Here is a 12,704-nt window from a genome sequence, read left to right on the forward strand (position 1 = left end):
AAATTTCCAAAGGTTAAATGTTGCTTTGCTCCACATTGTATTATTAGCTGATTGAGAAGCCTACAGGTCAGGGTTTAGGTCTAGTTAAAATCAAAGGGAAGATGAGACCCAAATATTTTCTGGATCTGGGTCCAGCTTTCTTCTGGTTGGTATTTTAAGCACTGTGTCCCCTGGACAGCTGGGAGGCTTCTAGATCTCTCACTCAAGCTAAAATCTCTAGATGCCCTCAAGAGGGATCATTATACTGATTAGAAGAGTGCCTGTGATGCCCTCAGCAAATCTGCAGGCCTCTCTGGGGTGCACAGGTACCTTCACCTGCAGGTTAACAGCACAAGGGAGCATTGAATCTACAAAGCTGAATCCAAGATAAAAGAAAGGCAGACTAAGAAAGGATGAGCAACAGACAAGGAAAAAGATGAATGGCTCAGACAAACTGCAGAGATAGGTCACCTAAGTTGCAAGCCTATGTGAAGCATTTTAGAGGTGAAATTTTGAAGCCAAAATCTGAAGAGGAGGAAGATATTTATTTTTGGCTTGTCAGATACAAGGGTACAGGCTTCCTTAGTCACAGCTGTACAGCTCCTTCAGTTCATAACCAATCATGCATGCTCCCTCTAGATCACCCATAACCAGAGAAACTGTTGGAATGAGAATATAACTCCCCAAAGAAGTTCCCAGATGGAAAATGTGTGGGAGTAAGAAAAGAAAGGCTGATCTGTGCTCTATTAGATGACTGCAGTTGCATGAAGCATCCAGTAGGTTTATTATGCCTCATTCACAGCAAACTAAGACTTATCATGCTTCTCAGAAAGCAGGAGTTTAAACCTCTGCTTCCCTTACATGGGCAGAACACTGGAATATGTATCCTCTCTATCACCATCTGTGGGAAGAAACACAAGTAGTCCAGGTGGTGATACCAGACATGGGCACTGAAATCTGCCTTTTGCAATACAGCTTCCCAAGGGCTGACTTCCTGACTTACACAGCCCTCCAAAGGACAATGGCTTATATGTTCAGCACTGTGACTCTACAACAAGTACCAAAGGTAATACTGACACATTTACACCAGCTTCAGAAACTAAAAGAAAATGAAGGAGAAACTATTTTCATCATGTCTACTAGTGTGTTTGTGTGATATCTCATACATAGGAAAACATTTTATTAATCCCTTTTTTTATATATAGTCCTGATAATTCATTTTACTGAACAAATAAATTTACTTGCCATTTCTACTACTTGAATATGAATCCAAAGTTATAATAAACAACAGAAATTGCAGATCTTTATTGGCATTTGATGCCAGTGTCACTAGATTGTAGACTAAAGAGTCAATTTCAGGCTGCAAGGGACATTAGGTAGTTTCAAGTCCAACCTCCTCCTTGAGGCAGCATGAGCTATGAGATGAGGCTGATGGGAAAACCATTTCCTCCCATTTCTGATATCCTCTTATTGTACCAAACTTTCAAGGACAATGATGGGATAAAATAGGTCAGTAAACTAAACACTAAGAAACATCCCAAAGCCTGCAGTTAGTGGTCAGCCCAAACAAAGTCATATTGTGCAATATATTTAAACACAAAGAAAAAAAGAAAAAAATAAAAATAAAGATTAGGAAAACAAAGATATTAAAAGCTCCAGGGCTTAAGGGGCTACTTTAGAATAAATGCATATGAAAAAGAGTTGCCATCTGGAGGCAGTATTTATTCAGGACTCACTGAACCATCTCTTTCTGTTTAACATGTACACACCTACGTAAGTCTTCAATATTTTTGTCCCATGTGGAGCAAGTTAGCCCAAATCTTGTCTTGGATAAATTTCCCATGTAACTCTTGCCATTGCCACGATAACAATCTGAAAAAAAAATTGGGACAAAAAAATGGAGGGGGATTGTGCAACATTGAGAAGAAAGCTCTTCCTTTCCATCAGTAATCCAAATTATTAAAGACAAATGTTCTGTTTAGCAAATGCTATACACTATAAATAAGACAATTGTATAAATCAGATCAGAAGAAAAATTGAAAAATATTCAAGAAAAATATTCAAATTTGCATAGATAATCCTTTATTCCCAATACAGTAGTATTTTAAATTTTGTCTTACATAGACTTGGAAAATTTCTTTCATAAATAGTTGGTTTATGATTAACATAGAGGGGTCACAGAGAATATCTACCCTAAAAGTCGTCAGAAGCTAGTTTATACAAAACCAAGAAAAAATGGTCCCCTATTCCTTCCTCCACAAAAATAGGCATTCAGTTTAGTTTTGTGTAGTTTCCAGATAATGACAACAGTATATAATTCTGGACTTAAGTACTTCTGCAACAAAATCAAAAAGCCATCATGACTTTAATTTTAATGTAATTCAAAAACTTGCCTGTTCACTCTAGCAGAAGTCATATTTAATTCATAAGCTTTTATCACAAGCCATTTTGAGACTTTTCAAGAGAATTGTTTAAAATGATCAGTACTATAAAGACATTTTGCATAAAGCCCTTAATTTCATATTCATCAGTATTTTTACTTTTTGATAATTGATACTTTACAAGAAACACAGACTGAATATAAAAGTTTCATTCTTTCTCAAGACATGAGTCTTGCAACTGCAACTTTTTCAAATTTACAGAAAAATTGGCTAAAATTTAAAGATGGGGATGTTAATGCAGCCTGATGTGGGGTTATAGGTCTGAGGTCTCAGCCTCAGTTTATGCTGTGATTGACATCCATTCAGGATGCAATATTACTCCTTACAGTAATACCAAAACCTCATGGGAAAAACATTTGTCTGAAGACTCAGAATGAACCTCACTGGCAGAGACAGGTAAGAATTCAGAGGATCAATCCCTTCTAGACAAGGACGTATATCCAAAAAGTAAAAAGGGGGGAAAAATCGCTTTTGGTAGCCTGATATGAAATTATAAAAAGACTATGCACCAATAAAATCATCTGAGCTGTAGAAAAAGGCCTTTCAAACTAACAGAGGTAAAGACAGCAGAGAAGATACATAGATTGGACTGGTCTAAATCTTTGCTGCAGCTTTCACTGCTGGAATCACAAATAAAACTGAGAATCTCATTTACATCAAAATGAATCCCAAACATGCCAATAAGCCAAAGCAGAACTACATAGAGGTATAATACAGACACAACTTCCCCAGTTTTCAAGGCTGCCTACTTGATGTTTGGAACAGTATGGCATTCACTTAAAATCACATTGTCACCCTTTCCCCTGTTACCTTGTTCATTTGATACATCACACTTAGGAATCTGGGAGCAATAACCAATGCGGATGTTTGGGTCAGTGGTAAAGCACCAGGGTGATTCAGATCCATCTGGATTTCGGCAGTAGTTCTCCCTCAAATCCCTATAAAAATAAATATGTTAGCTCACAGCAGGGATAACCTAAACCCACCAATGTGGTCCATTGTTTTTTGTTATGAATTAACAAAAATACAGGCTCATTCAGGCCTCTGTGTTACTGATCAATGTCAAGTGCAAGGAGATGAGGAGCCAGTAAGAACACAGTGCCCAGAAAAAAGAATTAAATGTAACAAGAATATGTTTGTGGAAATTAATTTTCAGCAGACCTATGTTTTGATGGGATATAAGATTTCATTTGAAGATTAACAATATTTTCATTCAGGACCCTCCTTTAAATTTTGCATGCAATTGACACCTGCAATATGTTACAAGTGCTTTTAAATAAAAACATTACCAAAGTGCTTAAAACTCCCTGTACTTTGAGTGGTTCTGCTGATTTTAGAGATACAGAGTGCTTTAGACTATCAGTAACTCATTTAAGAAACTGAATCGTGGAAAATAAAAAAAAGTATATGTTGAAATTCTATACAGCTGTTACCTTTAAAACAAAAGTTAGTCACAAGGGAACATCTTTAAATGTCTTTTGCAGCTTGCATGAAATATTCAAATCTCTTAAATGTAAGTTTTATTTCCCTGTCTCCTGACAGTTGTTGCCATGTTCTGTGCATCTCCATATTTCACTGTATTTTTTACATCTGCAGCTCTTACTGATAATAGACTATGGAAAGAATGGGTCTGATACAGTAATTCTTACTGATATTTACCCATCAATAAAGATATTTAGTGCAAACTGGGCTGTGGCTGCAATCTGGTCAGCAAGGTTTCCTTAGCTAAGAAAGGACTGAATGAACATTACTAAAGTAACTGCCTAAAATTAGTAAATTATGAAAAGTTTATGAAAGCTTATGAACAAGACAGAAAGGTTTGATGACCAGTGGTCACTCAAGTAAAAGCATCCCTATTGATGAATCTATATTTAGTAATGAGAGAGAAAAATGATTTAAAATATGAAACATTAAAAAAGTGTTTTCAAATATTGTAAATGTTGATCATGACAAAGGAGATAACAGGTAATATTCAGGACATATTAAATTCAAGTGAGCAATTGAGCTGCGAATAAGTTTTTAGTTCCATAAAAAAAATCCAGTGGTAGTGTACCAGCACTGCTGGGATTCAGATCCCAGCCTGGAACACATCCAGACACTTCACAATCAAATTGGTGAGTACATACTTGAAGGAAAAGTTCATAAAAATCCCTAGGCTTTCACACAAGCTCATCTGGAAGTACTGCTTTGAGATGTGAAGGACTGATTTTCCCAGGCTGGAATGTTTTAGCCTCCGCAGGTGGAGCAGATCCCCAGAACCTGGGGCAGGGACGCGGGCGCTCGGGTCTGCTCCAGCGCCATGAACTGCTAAACATTTCAACCCCAGCTCTGACCCCACTGCAGCAACAACACCCACACGCCTCTACTCACTTGCACTTGAAGTTCTCAGGAGTGATGTTGTGCTGGTGAGGGAACTGGGAGTCCCACCTCTGGCAGGGCAGGCCGCTCCAGGTGGTGCTGGCGGTGCCGCGGTAGGCCTCGCCCTGGCCCCGCACGCAGGCGCTGGCGGCCGCCTCGCTGCCGTTCACCACGCTGTCCTCTGCAGACCCAGACAAGAGGGGCTCAGCAGGAAAGGTTTGAGCTCCACATTACTGATGGAGTCATGCGTTACAGGGTGTTCAAATCGTGGTAATGGCAGTTCTTTGGTGAAATTGCCAATGTGATTATAGAATAATTTTCTCCTCTTCACATTTACAACATCCACCAAAAATCCACAATCAAAGTAAGTGCCAGACTTTATGCTAGTTTATCTGCTTGCATGCGAAGAGTCTGCAATATTTTCTTGCATGAGACACCTGGCCTATGCAGTACCATTGGAGGTTAGAAGATATTCCTGGTTACTTTTTCAAGTTCAGCCAATATCATTCCCTCAGCTTTGAAAAATGGAGTGACCACCCACATGCGCACTGTTAAACACGGTAACACATATTTGTAGGATTAAAATATAATTTGGTTTCTCTAAAGAATTCCCAGAATATCAGGTCACAGGAAAAAAAGATGCAGATAAAAAATAATAAAAAAACATATAGATCCTATTATACAATAATGTGCTAAACTCTCCTAGAAGGTTGTTTGTTTTTTTTATGCCTCATACGGTTAAAAGAGGGGGGAAAAAGGCCCAGCTTTTGAAATCAAAGATAAGTATTCTCTACAGAGAGAAAAATGTTTTAAAGACTAACAAATTCATCAGACTCAAGATCTCTTACAGATGTTGATATATTCTGCACTCACCCTGGTGTGGGCTGTCTTGAACTAAAGTCAGAAAAACAGTGGTTTTTAAATGACTCAGTCACATAACTTAAAAGTCTCTTTTTATTTCTTATGCAATTTTCATAATTGCAAATTAATGGCACAGATATTGCATCAGATATATACAAAGTAGTACAAAACTAAATACACTGCAGTAAGGGCAATTCTTCTGCAATATCCTCAGAAGTTCCCAATACAATATTTTTAAAGTAACTGTGTATCTGTTGGTAATTGCTATTGTTCACAAGACTAATTTTATTAGTTATCTTAAAAGTATTAGTTGCCAGCAAAAAGTATGCTAATAAAGTTCTTTAATTAGTTTTCTTCAAATGGTCCAGTGAATAGAACAGTATTTGTGTGTTACTCATAATGTAGTTCACTCCTGGTAACTTGAGCCAGTTCCATGAACTCAGGGAAAATATGGATCTTAAGGAAACCAAATGTCATAACAGATGGTTTTGTCTGATTTGCTGACTGATCTTTGACGTTAAAGATCATTTCCCTGTCAGATGATAACATCAAGTTGTGCAGTTGAATTATACATTTATCCATGCATCCCTTTTGCTGTTCATCTGGTTGATGTTTTTAAATCAGTGTTTCATGGTCAAATTCATTTCCTGACCCTCCTTCCCAAGGCAAATGTTGTCCTGTTTCAATGGGATTTTGAGTTCAAGCTCATTCCAAAGTCAAAAGGATATGGCACTGCAAGTATCACAAGGAGGTTTCTGCAGGCTGACAAATGTACTCTCTTTCCAGGGGACTCATCAAACAGTCTTGCAGCTAGTAACTTTATATTTAGTCTTTATGCACCACTTTTTAAATAGTTAGATTACAAAAAGATGAAGTCATACAACTTATAGTAATAAACGGCTGCAATATTTCTGTTTTCCATTATAAATAATATATGAAAACAAATGGAGTTATATTCTAAAATAGCTTCTAAGCTGATTAGAACATTGATAGAACATGCCACATTCAAATACATATTAGTCTCTTTTAAAAATACATGCATTTCCTTTACACAAATGAAAGAGATCTGAGGAAAAACTTGGGGGTGAAGGGCAGAAGAGCTCCCTAAGATGGAATATTTCAGCATAAACCCTGGCTTCATAATATTTCCTAAGTCAATTAATAAATTAAAACTATGTAACCCTAGCAAAAAGTCTTAAATAATACTAATAATGTACAAAAAAACAGTCTAATACAAGCTGTTGCAAAGACCTTATATATACAGAAAAAGCTACTATTTCAACTGTAATGAACTGTACAGGGCACCTACTCGGTACTCAGTTATGCTAAAGAAAAAGTAATTAGGTTGGTGTTTATATATCATTATGTGGGATTGGGTTTTTTTTTTTAATCACTTGCCTGAAATGAAATCAGTAATGCATCAATTCATTTAAGCAAGGCCATAGTAATTTTGAAGAGCATTCCTTCTTGTATGTCTGCAGATACACACAGTTCACTGTTGAACCTTGCATTATGTGTCTGGACAGTGACCTCTACCTGTAGATCAGTTTTTACAATTTGGCCATGCTAAAATACACAATGCAAAGGCTCCAGCAAAACTTAACTTTCACATTGTAAGTACTTGCATAGCCAAGCCACTTCTGGAAAGACTATAATGATTAAGAAAGAAATTATTTAAAAATTTGCAACATGGTTAACTGCTACTGCTTTGTGGCAGCTCTTAATATGAATTCTAGTAATGAGAGAGATCACTAAAATATGTTAACTAATAAAGAAGTTTCATTGTTCCAAAAGGTCCACAGAACCCTCCCAAAATTCTTCTTGCTGTACCACCTACACGTACTACAAATGTCTCATTTTAGAACATGAAAAATGAGACTCCAAAATATTTCTGAAATTTAATTCTGAAATTCGGAGAGCTTGTGACCTCAGAACCAATTCTCATTCTGGCTACTGAGTCTCACAGAAAGCTCAGAACTTACCAATAAAGGCTTGAGAAATGCTTCATTCATCTGTCGATTCCACAAAGAGGCAAGATGGGAACAGTCTCCCTATTCCTGTCAATGAAAGTTGGGCTGGGTGTGCACAGGAGCAGGCGAGAGCTTAGGAGCCTCACCAGACAGTGCAGATTTTACAGCACATGCCAAACTAAGAAGTGCCCAGGCTGTCCAAGCCTACAACTTACACTCAGTCCTGGTCTTGTTTTTGAGGCTAATTACTCATCACCCACATACCAAATTAACTAAATTTAATAACTCTGAGCATGAACATCAGATGTGAAGAGCATTGGTGAAAGAGCCCTAAGACCACACTCACCAGTCTTCTTACAAGGCAAAATCAAGATCAAAATCTATAAGACAGAATTTTCATCCTTATCCCAGTAAATTCTCTAAAATATAAATTAAGATCTGAAAATCCAAGGGGTTGTTCCAATGAGGAAGATAATATGAATTTAGTTAGTTTAATTTAAAATCAACAAGAAATCTTTACTTTGCAGTACTTACTAATATTTCATAATAGACGTTCCCAGGATTTTTTTACTTCAGTTCAATAATTTTTTTAGTACTGAACTGAGATTAAAAGAACTCTTAAAGAAAGGTCACACAAAATACCACCTTAAAAAGACTACTATTTATAATTTATGGGTTGAGTGCCACTTCTTACTCCTGTAGGAAAGTTAATTACGAACTGAAGGATTTGGTAATTGTTTGCAGCATTTTGTTACTTTTGAACTTTGTGGGGACTTTTTTTTTTTTCTTTTTTTAAATTCTGGATGACTAAGATTGAACATGTAATTCAGAAAGCCACATGAGGGGATTTCCCATTAGTAAATTCTACCTTCACATGTTCACTCTTGAGTCCCCAACCAAAGGCAGTAATGCAAAGATATCTTTGGAGGGAAAAACCCTCTTTTTTGATGCTTCAAAATACATAATTTTATTAATATGGGCTAGCTCATGCATTCATAAATGCTTAAGTAAAAGGATGAAACATTATCCAGAGCCTGAAGTGTAAAGCCACAGATAGGCTTCTCTAGCTGTGGTTCTCACAGCAATGCCAGCATGAGGGAATCAGAAGGGGCCTTGAGTCACCCCACAGCTGAAGCAGCCAGCTAGATACTATTTCTGACTTTAATCCCAATGACCCAGAAGAAAATCCTGCACAAACTTTAGGTCAATGGTGAGAATCATAATGACTTAAAAGAATGCAGAGATTTTTCTGAAGAGTGCATGTTCTTTCATGACAATGCAACCAATGTATTTGTGAAAAAAACATAGCTGAAAAAGAAGCAGAGCCCTAAATTATATAATGAGGAAAATATCTGTTCTTGCTTATATTCATGCAATGCCTCTTCTAAAGTGTCAGTCAACAGAAAGAAAATGTGCCCTGATTTGTAACAAAACAATTTTAAAAGTGGATTCTAAACATGATCCATGCAAATATTAGTAAGAAAGCTGAGTGTTGTTTTGAAGCTGCTCATGCTCAGTTACACTGCTTTCAGGCATCCCTTCCTTTAGCAATGGCAATTACAGTTCTGGGCACTAGTTTAGTGGCAGTTCCTTCCTTTCTACATTTTATTCAATGTATCATGACACAGTACAAGAATGGAAAAAAAACCCCACTGATTTTCAGTGTTTTGCTTTTTTCCAGTAAAAACATATGAAAAAGTGAAGAAATCAATTATAGCCAAGCTCAAGAATCACAGTACTGAAAAATTCATTGTCACCTAAAACCTCCACACATATAATTCATTTGTCCATGAGCACAGAGAGATCTTTCCAGGCTGTTCCAGTATCTACAACAAGACTTTAAATTAAAAAAAATATATTTAAAGTCTATTGAAAAAAAAAAAAAATCTCATTACATTTAGAGTTCTTATATTGCACTTTCAGATTATCATAGAAATGATGAAAAGGATTTGAGAAGGATCCTTTTTGAGGAAATATGGATTAAACTGTTGCATAAATAGTGAACACTGGACCTATTCTTTGTCTCCTTGTAAAGTATGATGGAAGGTTACACTTCTTCAACTACTAAATATCAGTCTCTTTACACTGCCTCCTTCCTATAAACATCTTTATCTTAGAAAAATATTAACCTTAAATTAATCTAAATTTTATTTGCTTACATGCAATGATTCAACAAATAACTCTTTAATCAGAACTCTGCATTCAAATGGGCAGTTGAAACCTCTGTTTCTAAAGAATGAATAATTTAATATTGGTGGGCTTTTGTCTTCACAAAAGCAGTGGGCAAGCGGCAACAGTTTATTTTAGATCTGGGTTCTCAATTTTGGTGTTTCATTACCTGTTTTTTCCCCATCAAACCTTCCCCTTTGTTGAATTTTCTCAAGGCTTTTTAGGCTCTGGTCACCCCTGACTACTGTCAGTGACTGCTGGTGACAAAGGCTAAATCCAGAGTAAAGGATCTGGGTGGGGCTGGATCCAGTAGGCATCAATGAGACACTGTCCTTAACACAGTAATTCCAAAAAGCTCTGCAGTTCTCAAATGACTGATATATGTAGCTTTCTTCATGGGCCTCAGCACATCTCTAGAGCTCATCCATAAAGGAGCTGCTATCTGTTAGGCTTTTTTTTTAGAGCAGTATTAGTTCCCTAGTCTTGTCTTTCCTGTAGTCAGTGTTCTCATTCATGCCAAAATAACAGTAATTTTCCTTTTTCATGTTTGCTGGCACTGCTTCCATTTCTTCATTTCATCCTAGACTTCTTCATTGCTGTTAGTTGTCCTTTTATCCTCTCTTCTAACTAAAAATTTTCTCAAGCCAAAACCACAGACACATATGTGAGCAACTTCAAACCAGTCCTGGGGTCCCCAAAGTCTTAATCCAAATCCAGTTTTTGCAGCTTGAGCCATCTCTAATTCCTAATTGCTCCTGTCATCTCTTTCTCACAGCCCTGGCTGTAAGCCACGATGTTTTATGCTGCATTCTGTGCTTGGAAGCAAAACTACAATGCCCTTTCTCTCTTCAGTCTTAAAACCATATTTATTTTCTAAATGCTTCCTTCCACCAACTTTTTTGCCGAAAATTTTGTATATGAGCTGTTGTCAGCATTTTGGCTATAGAGCACACTAGCACTCACGGCATGTAGCAAAAGCCACAAGCAGCATGCTGCCTTGTGGTCACTCCCCAAAGAGAGGACACCTACATTTTTGTACATGGTCCAAGAACTTGGATTTGCAAAGCATTTTTCCTAATTAGTATTTCTTGTAAATTAAATAAACAGTCTTCAGCATAGGAATTAAAAACCTGTGTGAGAATCCAAACCACAAAGCTATAAAGACCTATAACTCATGATGTTCTCTTTTTAGTGTTCTGAGATTGCAAACAGCCCCAGCATCAGAAACACAGAGCAGCCACTGAAACCCAGAATAGCCAAGTGTTTTGGGCTCCCTGCTAGGAGGTGGGAAAACAGATTTTTTTATGAGCCTCAAGAAAGACAGAAAACTGAAAACAGAGTTTGATATTTTCTTTTAGTACTCTGACCATCAAGATGGTGATTTAACAGTAGCATCAGCAATAAATTCCTTTAGTGGGTTATAAAGGAAGGCATTGAGCATCACTGCATCTTGCTTAAAGGACAATATCATATGCCTGTGAGAAAAACCATTTGAAAATATCTGCTGGATTAAGCTTTCAAGACCCCTACTTTTGTATTTTTTTTCTCATATAGATTGCCTTATTAATTTCAAAAGAGATACAGTATTCTGCAGGGAAAATACAGTTTTACATGTCACATTTCCACAGATTTTAATATGCTTTCTAACTGAAGGAAAGAATTTCTAGTTCCTTCAGTGAACTTTTGCCTAGAAATGAGACAAAAGGCTTTCATCACAATATGAAAATCATTACACTGTGTTTTGGAGTTGTTTTTAATTTTCTTTTGATCTTTACCTTTCCTTCAGGGCTCTACTATGACTTGGTAGACAAAGGTGATAATCCAGTAGTTTTCAGGAGATTTCCCACCCAACCATTTCATAAGGCTGAGGCCAGATTGTAGATACTGGAAGTTGCATGGGGCGTAAGCTTACGTGACCAACAAAGCCAGATGTGAATCCTCAGAACACTGACACATCAGCTCAGGAAATGCCAAAGGATAAAGGTTTATAAAAGTTGCATTTGTGAAACAGTCAGCTGTAACTTAGGAATACTTTTTAATAATACTAGCATATTTACCAGGGGAAAAGAACAGTTCTAGTACACTACACATGATTCATACGTTATCTAATAATTGGAGAAGTGTAGGAAGCACAGTTTAGTTTAAAAAAAACAAACCACAAACCAAAACAAAACCCAAACCAACACAGGCCAAAAATCCAAAGCAACAGCTCTTACTTAATGGAGTAAGTAAGAAATTGAAAGATGATTCAGTTGCACAGCTAAGCAATCTGTGTTCACAAAGGAGGAAGTCTGAGCTTTCCCTTTTATCAAAGATTATCAGTAAGTCTACATACAAAGACATGAATTAGTCCTGTAATTCACAGGTAAGACTTTCAACATGGGTGTGAGTTAATGGGTGCCTGACCCAAAACAAGCAGCCATTCTGCCATGTTTCTTCTGTCTCTGGAGAGCCTGATTAGACGTTGCCCAAAGTAACAAAATAATTTTGCTTTTTTACAGTGGAATAATTTTGACAATTTAACTACCTTGTAATAATGGAATTACAATGAAACAAGATAAATTACTCTACATCAGGAGTTACAGAATATTCTTATTCAACACCTGGATTTCAAAAATTGACAAATTGATTGGACCAAACTGTATCTCCAAGATATTAGAATTGGCCTAAGCTATGAACAGCCAAAGAAAGAAAATTCTGGATTATTGGTGATTCAGGCAGAAAACACAGCATAATTTGTTTGATAAGGATTCTGAGTGAAGATGAAGAATCCCTCTTAAAGCAGCAACTGCTCACAAAAAAGTTTCATGTCAGGGCTGTTACCTCTTCCCCACCACCCATCTTGGGTGTTTAAAGCGTGTCTCAACAAAACTCATTCTCCCATCTGTCTTAGCCCCAGCATTACCATGAAAGTCCAGAAAAATTG

General features: G+C 36.9%; 1 protein-coding gene across 3 annotated transcripts in view; it reads right to left on the bottom strand.

The window, feature by feature from the left end:
* Positions 1-12,704, bottom strand: part of HGF (hepatocyte growth factor) — a 53,644-nt gene that overhangs the window by 11,310 nt on the left and 29,630 nt on the right. For all 3 annotated transcript variants that reach the window (XM_079303045.1, XM_079303044.1, XM_079303046.1), the window contains exons 8-10: positions 4,791-4,959; positions 3,231-3,358; positions 1,749-1,851 (exon numbers count right to left, since the gene is read on the bottom strand). In XM_079303045.1, the coding sequence (XP_079159171.1) occupies positions 1,749-1,851; positions 3,231-3,358; positions 4,791-4,959 (400 nt within the window). The remainder of the gene's footprint in view (positions 1-1,748; positions 1,852-3,230; positions 3,359-4,790; positions 4,960-12,704) is intronic.

Source organism: Erithacus rubecula, assembly GCF_903797595.1.
Source record: "Erithacus rubecula genome assembly, chromosome: 4".
Lineage (NCBI taxonomy): Eukaryota > Metazoa > Chordata > Aves > Passeriformes > Muscicapidae > Erithacus > Erithacus rubecula.